Raw genomic sequence first — 13,049 nt, forward strand, 5'->3', positions numbered from 1 at the left:
GAAGGCCAGAAGGACCCAGCAAGGGCTCAGGGAACGGTGGTCTGGGAAACATGGTACTGGCCATATCTTCCTCCTCGGAGAACCCGATAATCGGGATTGCATGGAGGGCTTCGGTGGCTACTGGGGAACCGAGAGTCCCTTGGGCACCGGGTGCGTCGGAAGGGTGCCCAGGATGATGTCCAGACGCTCCAGCAGGGGTGCCAACATCGATGGCAGAGGCTCGGACACTGGTATGGGGGCCAGAAGCACCAGCGGCTCAATGCTCTGGAGAGCTTTGAGCACCGTGGACTACACACTGCAGTCCAACTCCTTCTGAAGGAGGGGAATGAGGAGTCACCGGCTCTTCCTTGGGTCTCTGAGGGGGCACGGTGCCCAGCACTGGTGGGGAACACCTGGGACTACTGGGGGCATCGGAGGATGAGGCCTTCGATGGCCGGTGTTGTATTGATGGTGGCCTGGCTGTGCTCTGGAACTGGAGCTGTGCGTCAACGGCGACCAGTGACAATGTTTGAAGGATCTCCCTCGGTGTGCGGCCCGGTCTTTCCCCAGCTCCGAGGAAACGGAAGACCCCGATGTCCGGGAGAGTGGTGAAAGACCTATCTTTGGCGGTACCCGGCAAGAGGAACGGCCAGGGGAAGCATGTCAAGAGGCTCCCCGCGGTCCCTCGGCATCGATGGAGCCGACGCAGGAGTGGAAGGGGCAGACTTCGGGGCCCCGAAAAGCTTCTCCATTTTATCGAGACACACACGACGCACTTTGGGGTTCATCTGATCACACAGCCAGCACCCATGGATGCCGTGCAAAGCCCCCAGGCAGAGGATGCGAACCTCATGCGGATCCGTGATTGACATGGTCCACAGGCACTGGGGGCACCGATGAAAACCGGTCGACACCATGAAAAAATACCTGGCATGCGGTCAATGACCAGTGGCCACCGTATGGCAGAGAGTTGGGAATCGACCGCAAGTTGAAAAAGAGGCAGAAGTCAACCTACCGCACCAAGGAGGCTCTGACTGTGAAGGGGGACCCGACGAGGAAGACAGGAAAAAACCTGATGCTTGTCGAGGAAAATAAGGAAAAAGAGGAGCTCCACAAACTGCGAGGCAACTGCACCATGGAAAAGAAGAGACTGAAGCGGGACCTCCCATGGACGCGCAGATAGCGGCATGCTGGGCATGCTCAGTGTGCTGGTCAAAGCTTCTAGAAACTTTGACAAAAGTTTTCTCTGCCAGGCTCCATCAGATGTTGTCACCCACATGGGAGGACTACCATCCTGCTTGGCCTAGGAGAACACAATGCATCTCCAGGCAGCAAGACACCCCATGAGTGAGTACTTTCTCAGACCTGAGACTGGGAACCATAATGATCTCTACACAGCCTGGAGATCTTCCAAGAGTGAGGACCTTCTCTGATCTGAGACTGGGCACTAGGGACCATTCGCAGTAGCATGTTTTACAGCAGATAGAAACCAATTGGCCCATTCAGTCTGCCCAGTTGTATTCCTGCCTCATTCATTTCACTTCGGGTAAAGGAGCATATACATTTCTATACAAAGGGATAACAACCACTATGTCAAACAAACCACTGGGAGACTCGTAAGTCTGGCTTTAAAAGAAAGATGGGGGCAGATGGAAGCTTTTGAGTTTCTTTCCAAGAGGATCTACCTCTACCCTCCACCTCCAAGTCCTCGCTGAGTCTCTGATTTTTATACACATTAAAAGAAAAGAAAGCAAAATTTGCTTACGTGCAACAGGTATTCTTCATGGACTGCAGGCTGTAAGTCTTTGCAGCTGGGGTGACATCATTCAAAGGAGCCTGGGTCAATGAAGTTTTACTTTACAGCGTCTTCTCAGCTTTGGCATGCTCCACTGAGCATGTATGTGCTGTCCCACATCAAAGACTTTGTAGAGTCCCCTTCAGTTCTTTTACTGCTAACAACAAATAGGAACCAACTCCAAAGGGAGGCAGGTGAGTTTTGTGAGGACTTATATCCTGTTGTCTTCAGAGAACACCTTTTACAGATAAGCAATTTTCACTTTCTCCAAGCATAAGCAAGATGTAAAGTACTCACAGCTGAGAATTCCATAGGTACAGGTAGCTGCTATAGAAAAACAAAGGGAAAATACAATCAGAAAAAGGGTCAACAGGCAAAACTATTTTTGGTGGCATGAAGTCATTTTTGCCATTTTCTTTTTTTAAAAGCAGCTTGGAAACAATAATAATGGGCCCTAGTGGGGATATAGTTGGATTCTAAACCTCAATCATACTCCGCAGGACAGATTAATCAAAATCTACTGTCATGCCGGGAATCTTTACACAATAATGAGATGTGAATGTGTGAACTGAACTCCATATTGCAACTTTGCAAATCTCTTCCATGGAGGCCGATCTCAGGTGTGCCACTGCTGCAGCCACAGCTTCAATTCTATGAGCCTTGACATATCCATCCAGAGTCAGACTTACCTGGATATAACAGAAAGAGATGCAATCTGCTAACCAATTAGAAAGGATATGCTTGGCAATGGCAATTCCAAGTTTGTTGGAGTCAAAAGAAACAAAAAGCTGGGTAGACTTTCTAAGGGTTTCAGTCCATTCCACATAAAAGGCTAAGGCTTTTTTTGCAATCCAGATTGTGCAAAGCTTGTCCACTTTATGGACATATGATCTGGGGTAAAATGTTGGAAGGACAATTGACTGGTTAAGGTGGAAGTCCAATTCCGCCTTAGGCAAGAACTTGTATAAGGTAGGTAAGTCATTAGGGCCTTGCCTCACTGACTTTACATACCAAAGTGACTGCTATCAAAAAATATGACCGTCCAGATCAGGTAGTTCAGTTCACAGAAATCTAATGGCTCAGAAGGAATTTTCATTATTTGAGTGAGTACCATGTTGAGATCCCAAAACACAGTAGGAGGCTTGATGGGCTGTTTCATCTGAAGCAAGCCCATCAAGAATCTAACAACTAAGGGATGTACAGAGATGGGTTTACCGTCTTCAAGGTGGTGATGTGCCAATTGCACTGCAATGAACACTAACCAAAGTTAGTCTTCAGAACAGACTCTGAAAGATGTAGAAGGTATTGAAGCTCTTCTCTGCATTTGGTCACGGTTACCATCTTGCCCCTCTCCTCGTCATGATCCATTCTTGTGGAAGAAAGGTTTTTATCTGAGTTTTATCTAATTTATGATAAATGATAGCAACTCCTACACCTGGATGGTTTTGATACAAGATGTTAACCCAAGTTGCTTTGGCAAACTATTCCAATAAATTGGTCCAGCAACAGAAAATACCTTCTCCCTGGACTCTGAAAAAATGTGCTGCTTTTAGAGAAGGAATTTCAAGTAAACCAGACTGTGATGACTTTAAGGCGGGCTGATACTCTGAAGCTTGCAACCCTGCTTGGATCCTTTTTTCTAACTTCTCCTCAAAAACTGCTGATGTCAATATTACATGGAAAGCAGGAGATCAGAGGTTAGTATCTAAGTCATTGAAAACTGCTGCAGTTCCTACGACAATGCAAGAATGAGCTGTCCTCTCTGTGGGAGCACAGCCAAAATCTTCCATCACTGTGCACTGACTGACTGATGTCAATGCTTCTTAGTCTTCACCCAATGTTCAGAGCATCAGTACTTTTCACACAGGTACTAATGAAATGGAATCATTCACTTTCATCTAATGGGGGAGCTACATGATAGTCTATTTCCTTGGATTCCATGGGTGCTCTATGTTGAGGGAGATTGATAATTCCTTGATGTTGATGTACCACCACTATCTGGTGCAGCTCCCGGGCCTCTTTATGCCTCTGAGGCTGATACTTACTTTTCCTAAAGAGCTTTTCCATCAGCAGCTCTAAGTGGGAATCAGGTCCCAGGGGCTCATCTTCTCATATGTGGAGCACCCTAAGACATCATGATGATCCCCCAGACAGAGCACACAACAATCAGTACTGCGAGGGATGGACCACGGACAATCTTATTTTCTTGTCCTCTTAGATTTATCCGTGACCTTTGATACTGTTAATCATCAGATTTTATTACAGAGACTTACAGAAATTGGCTTAACTGATACAGTGCTTAATTGGTTTGAATCTTTTTTAACTAATCATTTTTACCAAGTCCAAATTAATAACACATGTTCCGATAAAAATGCTTTGAACACAGGTGTACCACAGGGTTCATCCCTGTCAGCATCACTGTTTAACATCTACATGTTGTCACTGTTGTCATCTACTATCACAACTGGGTGTGACTCATTTTTTATACGCTGACGATATACAGTTTTTAGTCTCAATTGATGATTCAGTGGAAAAAGCGGGCAAGCTCGTGTCTCTGTATCTGAAAGTTATAAAGCAAGTTCTCACACAGATGAGATTGATATTGAATGTTGAGAAGACAGAAATTATACTTCTTGAAAGGAAAATATCTCCAAGAAACAGCAATCAGATTGTGCTTGAGGATAACACTATACTCAGATTCACAGAGAATATCAGGGATTTGGGTGTAATTTTAGATTCAGAATTCAGTTTTTAAAAACACGTCACAACAAAAGTAAAGGAGGGATATGCAAAGCTTTTAATTCTTCAGCGACTGAAACCATTGCTTGAGCTGAATGATTTTCGTACAGTTTTACAATCATTACTATTTGGTAGTTTGGATTATTGTAACTCTCTACTATTAGGATTACCTGCTTCCACTATCTGACCTTTTTGATAATGCATATCATGCATAAGAAGTAATATAGGGGTAGATTTTCAAAGGGTTATGCACGTAACATACAAGCATAACCCCCAAAATGCTGCCCCTGCCTGCCCTTGTGCGTGCTGAGCCTATCTTGTGCGCAAGCCCTGGGACGCGCGTATGTCCCGGGGCTTTCAAAAATGGGCGATCCGGGGGCGAACAAATCTTCGCCCGTGCATAAGTTTAAAAATCTGGCTCAAAATGAATAATGGAATAGCAAATACAGCATGACGTGTTATCTTGAATAATCACATTGACTCTTATGACACTGAGCATATAAAATATCATACAAAAAAGACATATGATTATACTACTGGTATACGTAACCTTTGCTAACTAGCATGGACAAATGTGCCTTTCTATGAGGTCTTTTTGAATGAGTTAAAAAAAATCGTAACACACGGTGTATATTTCTGTGGATGTCTTGGGACTTTAGCTTATTTACGCGCTGATTGTTCAAACGGCTATTACCCTCTTTCAGCAACCTTTGAGAGAATAGTAATATTTATGTTTCAATGATAAACATGGTGGCTACAGAAAAAAATAAGTAAACTTGAAAAACAACAGAGAAATCTACTTATTAAACTTAAAAGATGAAAGATAAGGTAAATCGAGAAGGTTCCACAACAAAACATAAAAATCTGGAAAATTCTCCTCAGAGAAAAAAAAGATGTGACTGTTGGTCTCCATGGAAAAACAAGAACTGAAAAAAGTCCCTATATAATGCCCATAATGTGGGATGGCATGCACATGCTCAGTAGAGCACACCAAAAGCTTCTTCACATCCTGTATGTCCTCTGAGAAACATTTTTCCTTCTTAGTTCTGTTCTTTTGGCTGTAGGTCCAACTTAATTCCTTTCCCTCCCAGCACCAAGAAGTGACCCCCAGAGCTTAAGAACATAAGAAATTGCCATGCTGGGTCAGACCAAGGGTCTATCAAGCCCAGCATCCTGTTTCCAACAGAGGCCAAACCAGGCCACAAGAACCTGGCAATTACCCAAACACTAAGAAGATCCCATGCCACTGATGCAATTAATAGCAGTGGCTATTCCCTAAGTAAATTTGATTAATAGCCATTAATGGACTTCTCCTCCAAGAACTTATCCAAACATTTTTTGAACCCAGCTACACTAACTGCACTAACCACATCCTCTGGCAACAAACTCCAGAGCTTTATTGTGCGTTGAGTGAAAAAGAATTTTCTCCGATTAGTCTTAAATGTGCTACTTGCTAACTTCATGGAATGCCCCCTAGTCCTTCTATTATTCGAAAGTGTAAATAACTGATTCACATCTACTCGTTCAAGACCTCTCATGATCTTAAAGACCTCTATCATATCCCCCCTCAGCCGTCTCTTCTACAAGCTGAACAGCCCTAACCTCTTCAGCCTTTCCTCATAGGGGAGCTGTTCCATCCCCTTTATCATTTTGGTAGCCCTTCTTTGTACCTTCTCCATAGCAACTATATCTTTTTTGAGATGCGGCGACCAGAATTGTACACAGTATTCCAGGTGCGGTCTCACCATGGAGCAATATAGAGGCATTATGACATTTTCCGTTTTATTAACCATTCCCTTCCTAATAATTCCTATCATTCTGTTTGCTTTTTTGACTGCTGCAGCACACTGAGCCGACGATTTTAAAGTATTGTCCACTATGATGCCTAGATCTTTTTCCTGGGTGGTAGCTCCTAATATGGAACCTAACATCGTGTAACTACAGCATGGGTTATTTTTCCCTATATGCAACATCTTGCACTTGTCCACATTAAATTTTATCTGCCATTTGGATGCCCAATCTTCAAGTCTTGCAAGGTCCTCCTGTAATGTATCACAGTCTGCTTGTGATTTAACTACTCTGAATAATTTTGTATCATCCGCAAATTTGATAACCTCACTCAACGTATTCCTTTCCAGATCATTTATATATATATATATATATTGAAAAGCACCGGTCCAAGTACAGATCCCTGAGGCACTCCACTGTTTACCCTTTTCCACTGAGAAAATTGACCATTTAATCCTACTCTCTGTTTCCTGTCTTTTAACCAGTTTGTAATCCACGAAAGGACATCTCCTCCTATCCCATGACTTTTTTGTTTTCTTAGAAGCCTCTCATGAGGGACTTTGTCAAATGCCTTCTGAAAATCCAAATACACTATATCTACCGGTTCACCTTTATCCACATGTTTATTAACCCCTTCAAAAAAATGAAGCAGATTTGTTAGGCAAAACTTCCCTTGGGTAAATCCATGTTGACTGTGTTCCATTAAACCATGTCTTTCTATATGCTCTACGATTTTGATCTTGAGAATAGTTTCCACTATTTTTCCTGGCACTGAAGTCAGGCTCACTGGTGTATATTTAGCTGGATCGCCCCTGGAGCCTTTTTTAAATATTGGGGTTACATTGGTCACCCTCCAGTCTTCAGGTACAATGAATGATTTTAATGACAGGTTACAAATTTTAACTAATAGATCAGAAATTTCATTTTTGAGTTCCATCAGTACCCTAGGATGCATACCATCCGGTCCAGGTGATTTGCTACTCTTTAGTTTGTCGATCTGGCCTACTACATCTTCCAGGTTCGCAGTGATTTCGTTCAGTTTGTCTGACTCATCACCTCTGAAAACCATCTCCAGAATTGGTATCTCCCCAACATCCTCATTAGTAAACACGGAAGCTTTAAGTACGAATGTCTGCAGTCAAGACATGCAAGCATATTTGCACCCCTTATCCCCATCCTAATTCACACTCCTTTCTCCCTCTATCCCTCCATTTAGCTTTTTTTTAGACAAGACATCCAGACCGGTCTTCTTAAGAAAGTTTTCTTGGACTACTTTTAATTGCATTTGTGAAAAAACACTTGTCACTGATACACAGTTTCCTATGTTGATAGGGTTTCCCCGCAGCGTCCCAGGCTGTTGTGGTGCAATTATTTGAGCAACTGTGTTTTATGGTTAAAAAAGGTGTATTACGAGTTTTTCTTTTTATTGTTTATCAAGTGGTTTACAACTCTCCCTTTCGTGATTGTGTTAGTAGTCTCCTGGAAAGGGGCAGGGATATCCAAATATGATACAAAATAGAAGCTGGGAACAGCAACTTCAGTTTAAAAAATTTGCACTTTGCTGGGGAATACCAAAACAAATAAAGAAAGGCAAAGCAGAGAGAGTTTTCATCTCTCCCTTCTCTTTCTCTTATTATATCAGAGACTAGTAACAATGAAATATGTAAATATTGTTCCTGGATTTCACCTTGAAATTTGCGAGTAAATATTTATGCCCACAGGCTCAAAGTGGTTTAAATCCTTTCTAAAGAATAGAAAAATACAAAGTGTCATTAAATAACTGTTCTAGTTGGATTGACATCACAAAAGTGTTCTTCAAGGTTCAATGTTATCTGCTATGTTATTTAACGCATATCTTTCTCCACTTTGTAGGATCTTGGAAAGTTTAGAAGTAAACTTTAGAATTTGCATGGATGACATACAACTTTTCTTTCCCATCAAACATTCTATTACTTCAGTTGTGAAAGAATTAGAGATTTATATAGACACCATTCAAAAATGGTTATAACTGTTTAGTTTTGAATCTTTCAAAAACCAAAGTAATATATAAGTCTCGTCAGCAGTATGATGGAATATTACGAACATTTAAATTTAATGAACTTGAAATAACCTGTTCTATAATTGTTAGAGATCCCAGAGTACTTTTGAATGGAAAATTGTCGATAACAGCTCATATTAAAAAACAAATCCAAATTAGATATTTTAAATTGAGGATACTAAGAAAGCTAAAACCATTTCTAGATTTAAATGATTTTTGTTTGACGCTATAAACATTGTTGTTCACTGGTTTTGATTATTGTAGTTTCTTATTATTAGAAATTATAGCAATGCATACTAGAGCACTACAATTATTACAAAACTCTGCAGCCAGAGTTTTGACAGGCTGTTCAACATATGATCATGTTACATCATCCTTAGAGATTTTCATTGGCTTCCAGTCTATTACAGAGTTCATTGCAAAGTGTTATTGTTACTGCACAAAATTATTTATAATCCTGAAATCGTCTGGCTCAGGGCCTACCTACATCTTTATACTTCGGTGGGTTCCTTAAGGTCTGCAAACCCCGGGCTGCTAGATTCCCCTTAATACTATCCTTAACAGAAACATGGAGGTAAATGCACTGAATGGCAGTTGCTACCACGGGAAACTTGCTGGGCAGACTGGATAGACCATTTGGTCTTTTTCTTCCGTCAATATTATGTTACCATGTTACCATACATCAAGCTCATTTAGGGATGATCCGTGACAGAGCAATATTGGTGACCGGTCCAAGATTATGAAATACCATGCCTGTATGCCTCAGAATTATGACAGATGTTAGGGAATTTAAAAAAGCTTTAAGAACTTGGCTTTGTACGACGGCATTTGAAAATTAATTACAAGTACGAAAGCATTTGTAAGGCAACATTCGAAAATTTTGAAAATTAAGTACAAGCATATATGCATAACATTTTGATGTTGCGTTATTTTCTATTTAAATTGTGCCTATTAATGAAGATTCAGTAGGGAAACCATTTTATTAATGGATATTTATGTTTTAAGAATGATGTTTGTATTCTGTATTTTTGTATCTTGTTTTTATATGATTTTGTATGTTTTGTACACTGCTGCAAACTGTAGAGTGTGTAGCTAAGAAATTAAAAAAAAAATGTCAGGAAAAGACAGAAGGGCCTGCTAAAAGGAAGAGGGAGGGTCAAAAGTTGCAATCAAAATGATAGTCTGGAGGCTTAGAATTTCATCCTCACGTTTTCTCTGGAAGGGGAAGCCCTGTACCAGTACTTTAGGGGGCAGAGGGCACCAGGGGGATAAATAATCCCTTCTCCCCTCTGTCCTGGTGACCTTGATTCAAGGGGGTAGAAAGGAAGCAATGGTGCAAAGTTGGAAAGGAAAGCATTAATAAGGGTTTCACCCCTCCACCACAATTAACTCTTCAGTCAGTATATAATCATTTCCTTCCTCCCGTTTTCAGAACAACTCATGGATCCGTGACCATGATGAGACTGGATCAACTCACTCAGGCACGCCGGGGCCATCCAGCGGTGGGATTGCATCTCAGAGTGGCGACAATTCCAGCGAACAAGGTGAGTCTCATGCGGAGAGCAGTCCAGCTGCAAAGACATGAGTTGTATGTTCACATATGGTGCTGAAATGTGCACTGTCCCAGGGGCGTATGCTTTCAGTTTTACATGAGACCCCAGAAACATCAGCAAAGCACAGGGTGCAGCAGCTGGATTCCAGCAAAGCACTGGGCACAGGGCTAAAAATACCAGACACCTTGCAAAGCACAAGGGTCAGAGAGCTGGAAAAGCTGAAAAAGAGCCCAGTAAAATGCTTAAGACCACAGGGGGCTGAAAATGCAAGAGGAGACTCCACAAAAAAATGCAGAGAGTGCAAGGGATTAAAGTGCTGGCGGAGAGTTCACCAAGCACTGGAGGACCATTATGGGCTTGTGTACCATATATATGCAGATGACATTCAGCTACTGCTCTCTTTAGGGACTGCTGAAACAATTTCTATTAATTGTTTGAACACCTGCCAGGCTTAGATTTCCCATTGGTTATAAGATCGGAAATATCAGATCAATCTTGTACAGACATCCTAGTTCTCTTCAGGCCCTATGCTAGTTTTAGAAAAAAGCTCAGGCATCAGGCTTTACTGTGCTGATACCGGAGAGTTTTCCTGCAGTATTACCTGAAGAGCTGCTTTTAGGGAAAGGAAAAAAATATGTGATTTTGATCCCTGTCCAGCAAATGTAGTGAAAGCTATGGGATGCCAGGATGTGGCTAGCTAATATTGTTAATACTTCCTTGTATGGGCTTCTTTTCAAGTCTATTAAAACCCCCCACAGTGGAACCCATTCTGAAAAAAAACAACAACACAAAATCTCAATGTAAAAATGGTAAAAAAAATTATAGACAAATTACCAACTTTCATTTCTTGGCAAAAATCATTGATAGGGCAGTGGTGACTGGAATGGTTTCTTTTTTTGAGATCACTTCGGGCCTAGATAATTTTCAATACAGTTTCTGAAGCAACTTGAGTATTGAGACTGTGCTGGTATCCTTTGTCAAATGAGTGTTTTGCCTTTTGGATAAAGGTGACCTCACTGTCTTGGTGCTCCTTGACCTCTCTGTTGCCTTTCAAACAGTGGCTCATGCTACTTTACTGGAGAGCATTAGGTTTTGATGAGAAAGTGAGTAGTTGGATCACTTCTTTTCTCATAGACTGTTACCAGACAGCAAACATTGGAGCTAAGATGTCAGGAGCAAGGTGGCTCATTTGTGGGGTATCTCAGGGCTATTTATTTATCACCCTTGGTCAATATTATTAATTGTTATGGGTTTGTGTACCATATGGATGTGAATGATATTCAGCTGCTGCTGCCTTGAGGGATTGATGAAACAACCTCTATTAATTGTTTGAATGCCTGCCTGAAAATGAATAGTAATAAAACTGAGATTTTAAAGATTGGGTTTTCTACACCACAGTTAGCCCCTGTGTTTCTATTGCAGGATTTATGGGATAGACATCCTCAAAAATCAAAGATTTGGGAGTAGTCTTTGACACTACATTTGGATTAGAGCCCCACATTCAAGAGGTATCAAGGAAAGCATATTTAAGATTAAGAATGATTAGACAAATCTGACCTTTTTTTGGAGCTTGAAGCACTGAAGGTGGCAACTATTTCCCTCATAATCGGTTAGATTATAGCAATGACCTCTTCATTGATCTCCCTTTGAGAGTGATGAAGAGACTGAAGTAAATGCAAAAATTCTAGAGATGCACATGGAAAAATGTCATTTTGTTTTGGTTTCTTATTCTTTTTTCATTTTGTTTATTTGAAACAAAAAACCCACAAAAGCAGAAAAAACACAAAAGGAAATAAAGGGGCCAAGATACTCTCCCCCACCACCAACCTCTTAACCCTCTCACAGTGCCATGCCACCAAAATAAAAATAAAACAACTCCCTGGGCCTTCCCCTATCCCCTCCCTCTTTATATCTATCTTTTCTCATTCATGGGTCGTGAGATGATGAAATGGAACAGGAGCGATCCCCAGCCACTCCTGCCCTACTAGGTCCCATTTTTTTAAATGGCGCTGGCCAATCCCAAGGCTAGTGCCAGTCTGCTGTATGGCCATACAAAAAAATGGCGCCCATGTCAAGGCCCTGAGGTCGGCAGTCAGGAAATAGGGGAAGGCTCATGGTTGGGGGGGGAGGGGGATAAATTGTTTTTGGCAGCACTTTGGGAGTTTTTGGTAGTAGTGGGAGACCAAAAAGTAAAACCCAATTAATTTTGTTGGGAGTTTCTTTGTTTCATTTTGAAATGAAACATGGAAAAATGTTTCATTGCAGTTTTTATGTCATTTCAATTTCTGTGGCATGGATGGTTCTGGATATATATCATAGGAAGAGAGCCACTACCATGGTGTACGAGCTCCATTGGCTACCAATCTTACTGAGTCATTTATCATTAGGGCCATAACACACATGTTAAATAGCACATCATGTGTTAGTATGCAAATGGGAGGAGTTTGGGTAGACTAATGAACAGCTCCTAACATCAAACGCAATATGCCCATGGTAGCTGTGTGGAGAGAGAGAGAGAGAGAACACCATGTCACTCTACTATTTATACCACTGTAAGAGGGGGCATTTTTAACTTGGAGTGGGGTTGGGGGGGCAGTTTTACATACACAATAAGAGGAACAAACAGCAAAGTTGACCTCACTGAAGAATTTCTGCTGTTTGAATTGATGAAAGGTACAAGAGGAGTTGATTTGTACAATGCACTCGTACCTCCTACTGTTTATGTAAAACTGCCCCCCCAAACCTACCCCATCCCCCAAACCCCACTCCAAGTTAAAAGTTCCCCCCTCTTACAGTGGTACAAATAGTAGAGTTTTGAGAAGAAAACCACGTGATGTGAAATACCAATATTATCGGAAAGATGACAAAACCCTCATTAAAGAGCAAATGTCCAATGCGTTATACTCTATTCACTTATAGGGTGATACCTTCAATGCCCAAGTGATGTGAAATGGACAGTTCAAACTATTGTAATCATAGGATTTGTCATAAACTTTTAAAGATGTTCAACTTTTTTTTCAAAAATAATTTTTAACTTTTTAACATTTTTAAATTTTGTTGTAAATCAATTTAACGCCACATAGCAATGAAAAAGACACTTATCATTAAGATGTATGCAGCGGCAAAAAGTTCAAATGCCCTGCTTAGAACGCCCTCA

At 41.3% G+C, this 13,049-nt stretch overlaps 1 protein-coding gene across 3 annotated transcripts in view; it reads left to right on the forward strand.

Annotated features, from left to right (window-relative positions):
* LOC115073274 (homeobox protein meis3-like) overlaps window positions 1-13,049 on the forward strand; it is a 184,088-nt gene that overhangs the window by 107,108 nt on the left and 63,931 nt on the right. For all 3 annotated transcript variants that reach the window (XM_029571574.1, XM_029571576.1, XM_029571575.1), the window contains exon 7: window positions 9,772-9,883. In XM_029571574.1, coding sequence (XP_029427434.1) covers window positions 9,772-9,883 — 112 coding nt within the window. The remainder of the gene's footprint in view (window positions 1-9,771; window positions 9,884-13,049) is intronic.

The sequence above is a fragment of the Rhinatrema bivittatum genome, chromosome 11 (assembly GCF_901001135.1).
Source record: "Rhinatrema bivittatum chromosome 11, aRhiBiv1.1, whole genome shotgun sequence".
In the NCBI taxonomy this organism is placed as follows: Eukaryota; Metazoa; Chordata; class Amphibia; order Gymnophiona; family Rhinatrematidae; genus Rhinatrema; species Rhinatrema bivittatum.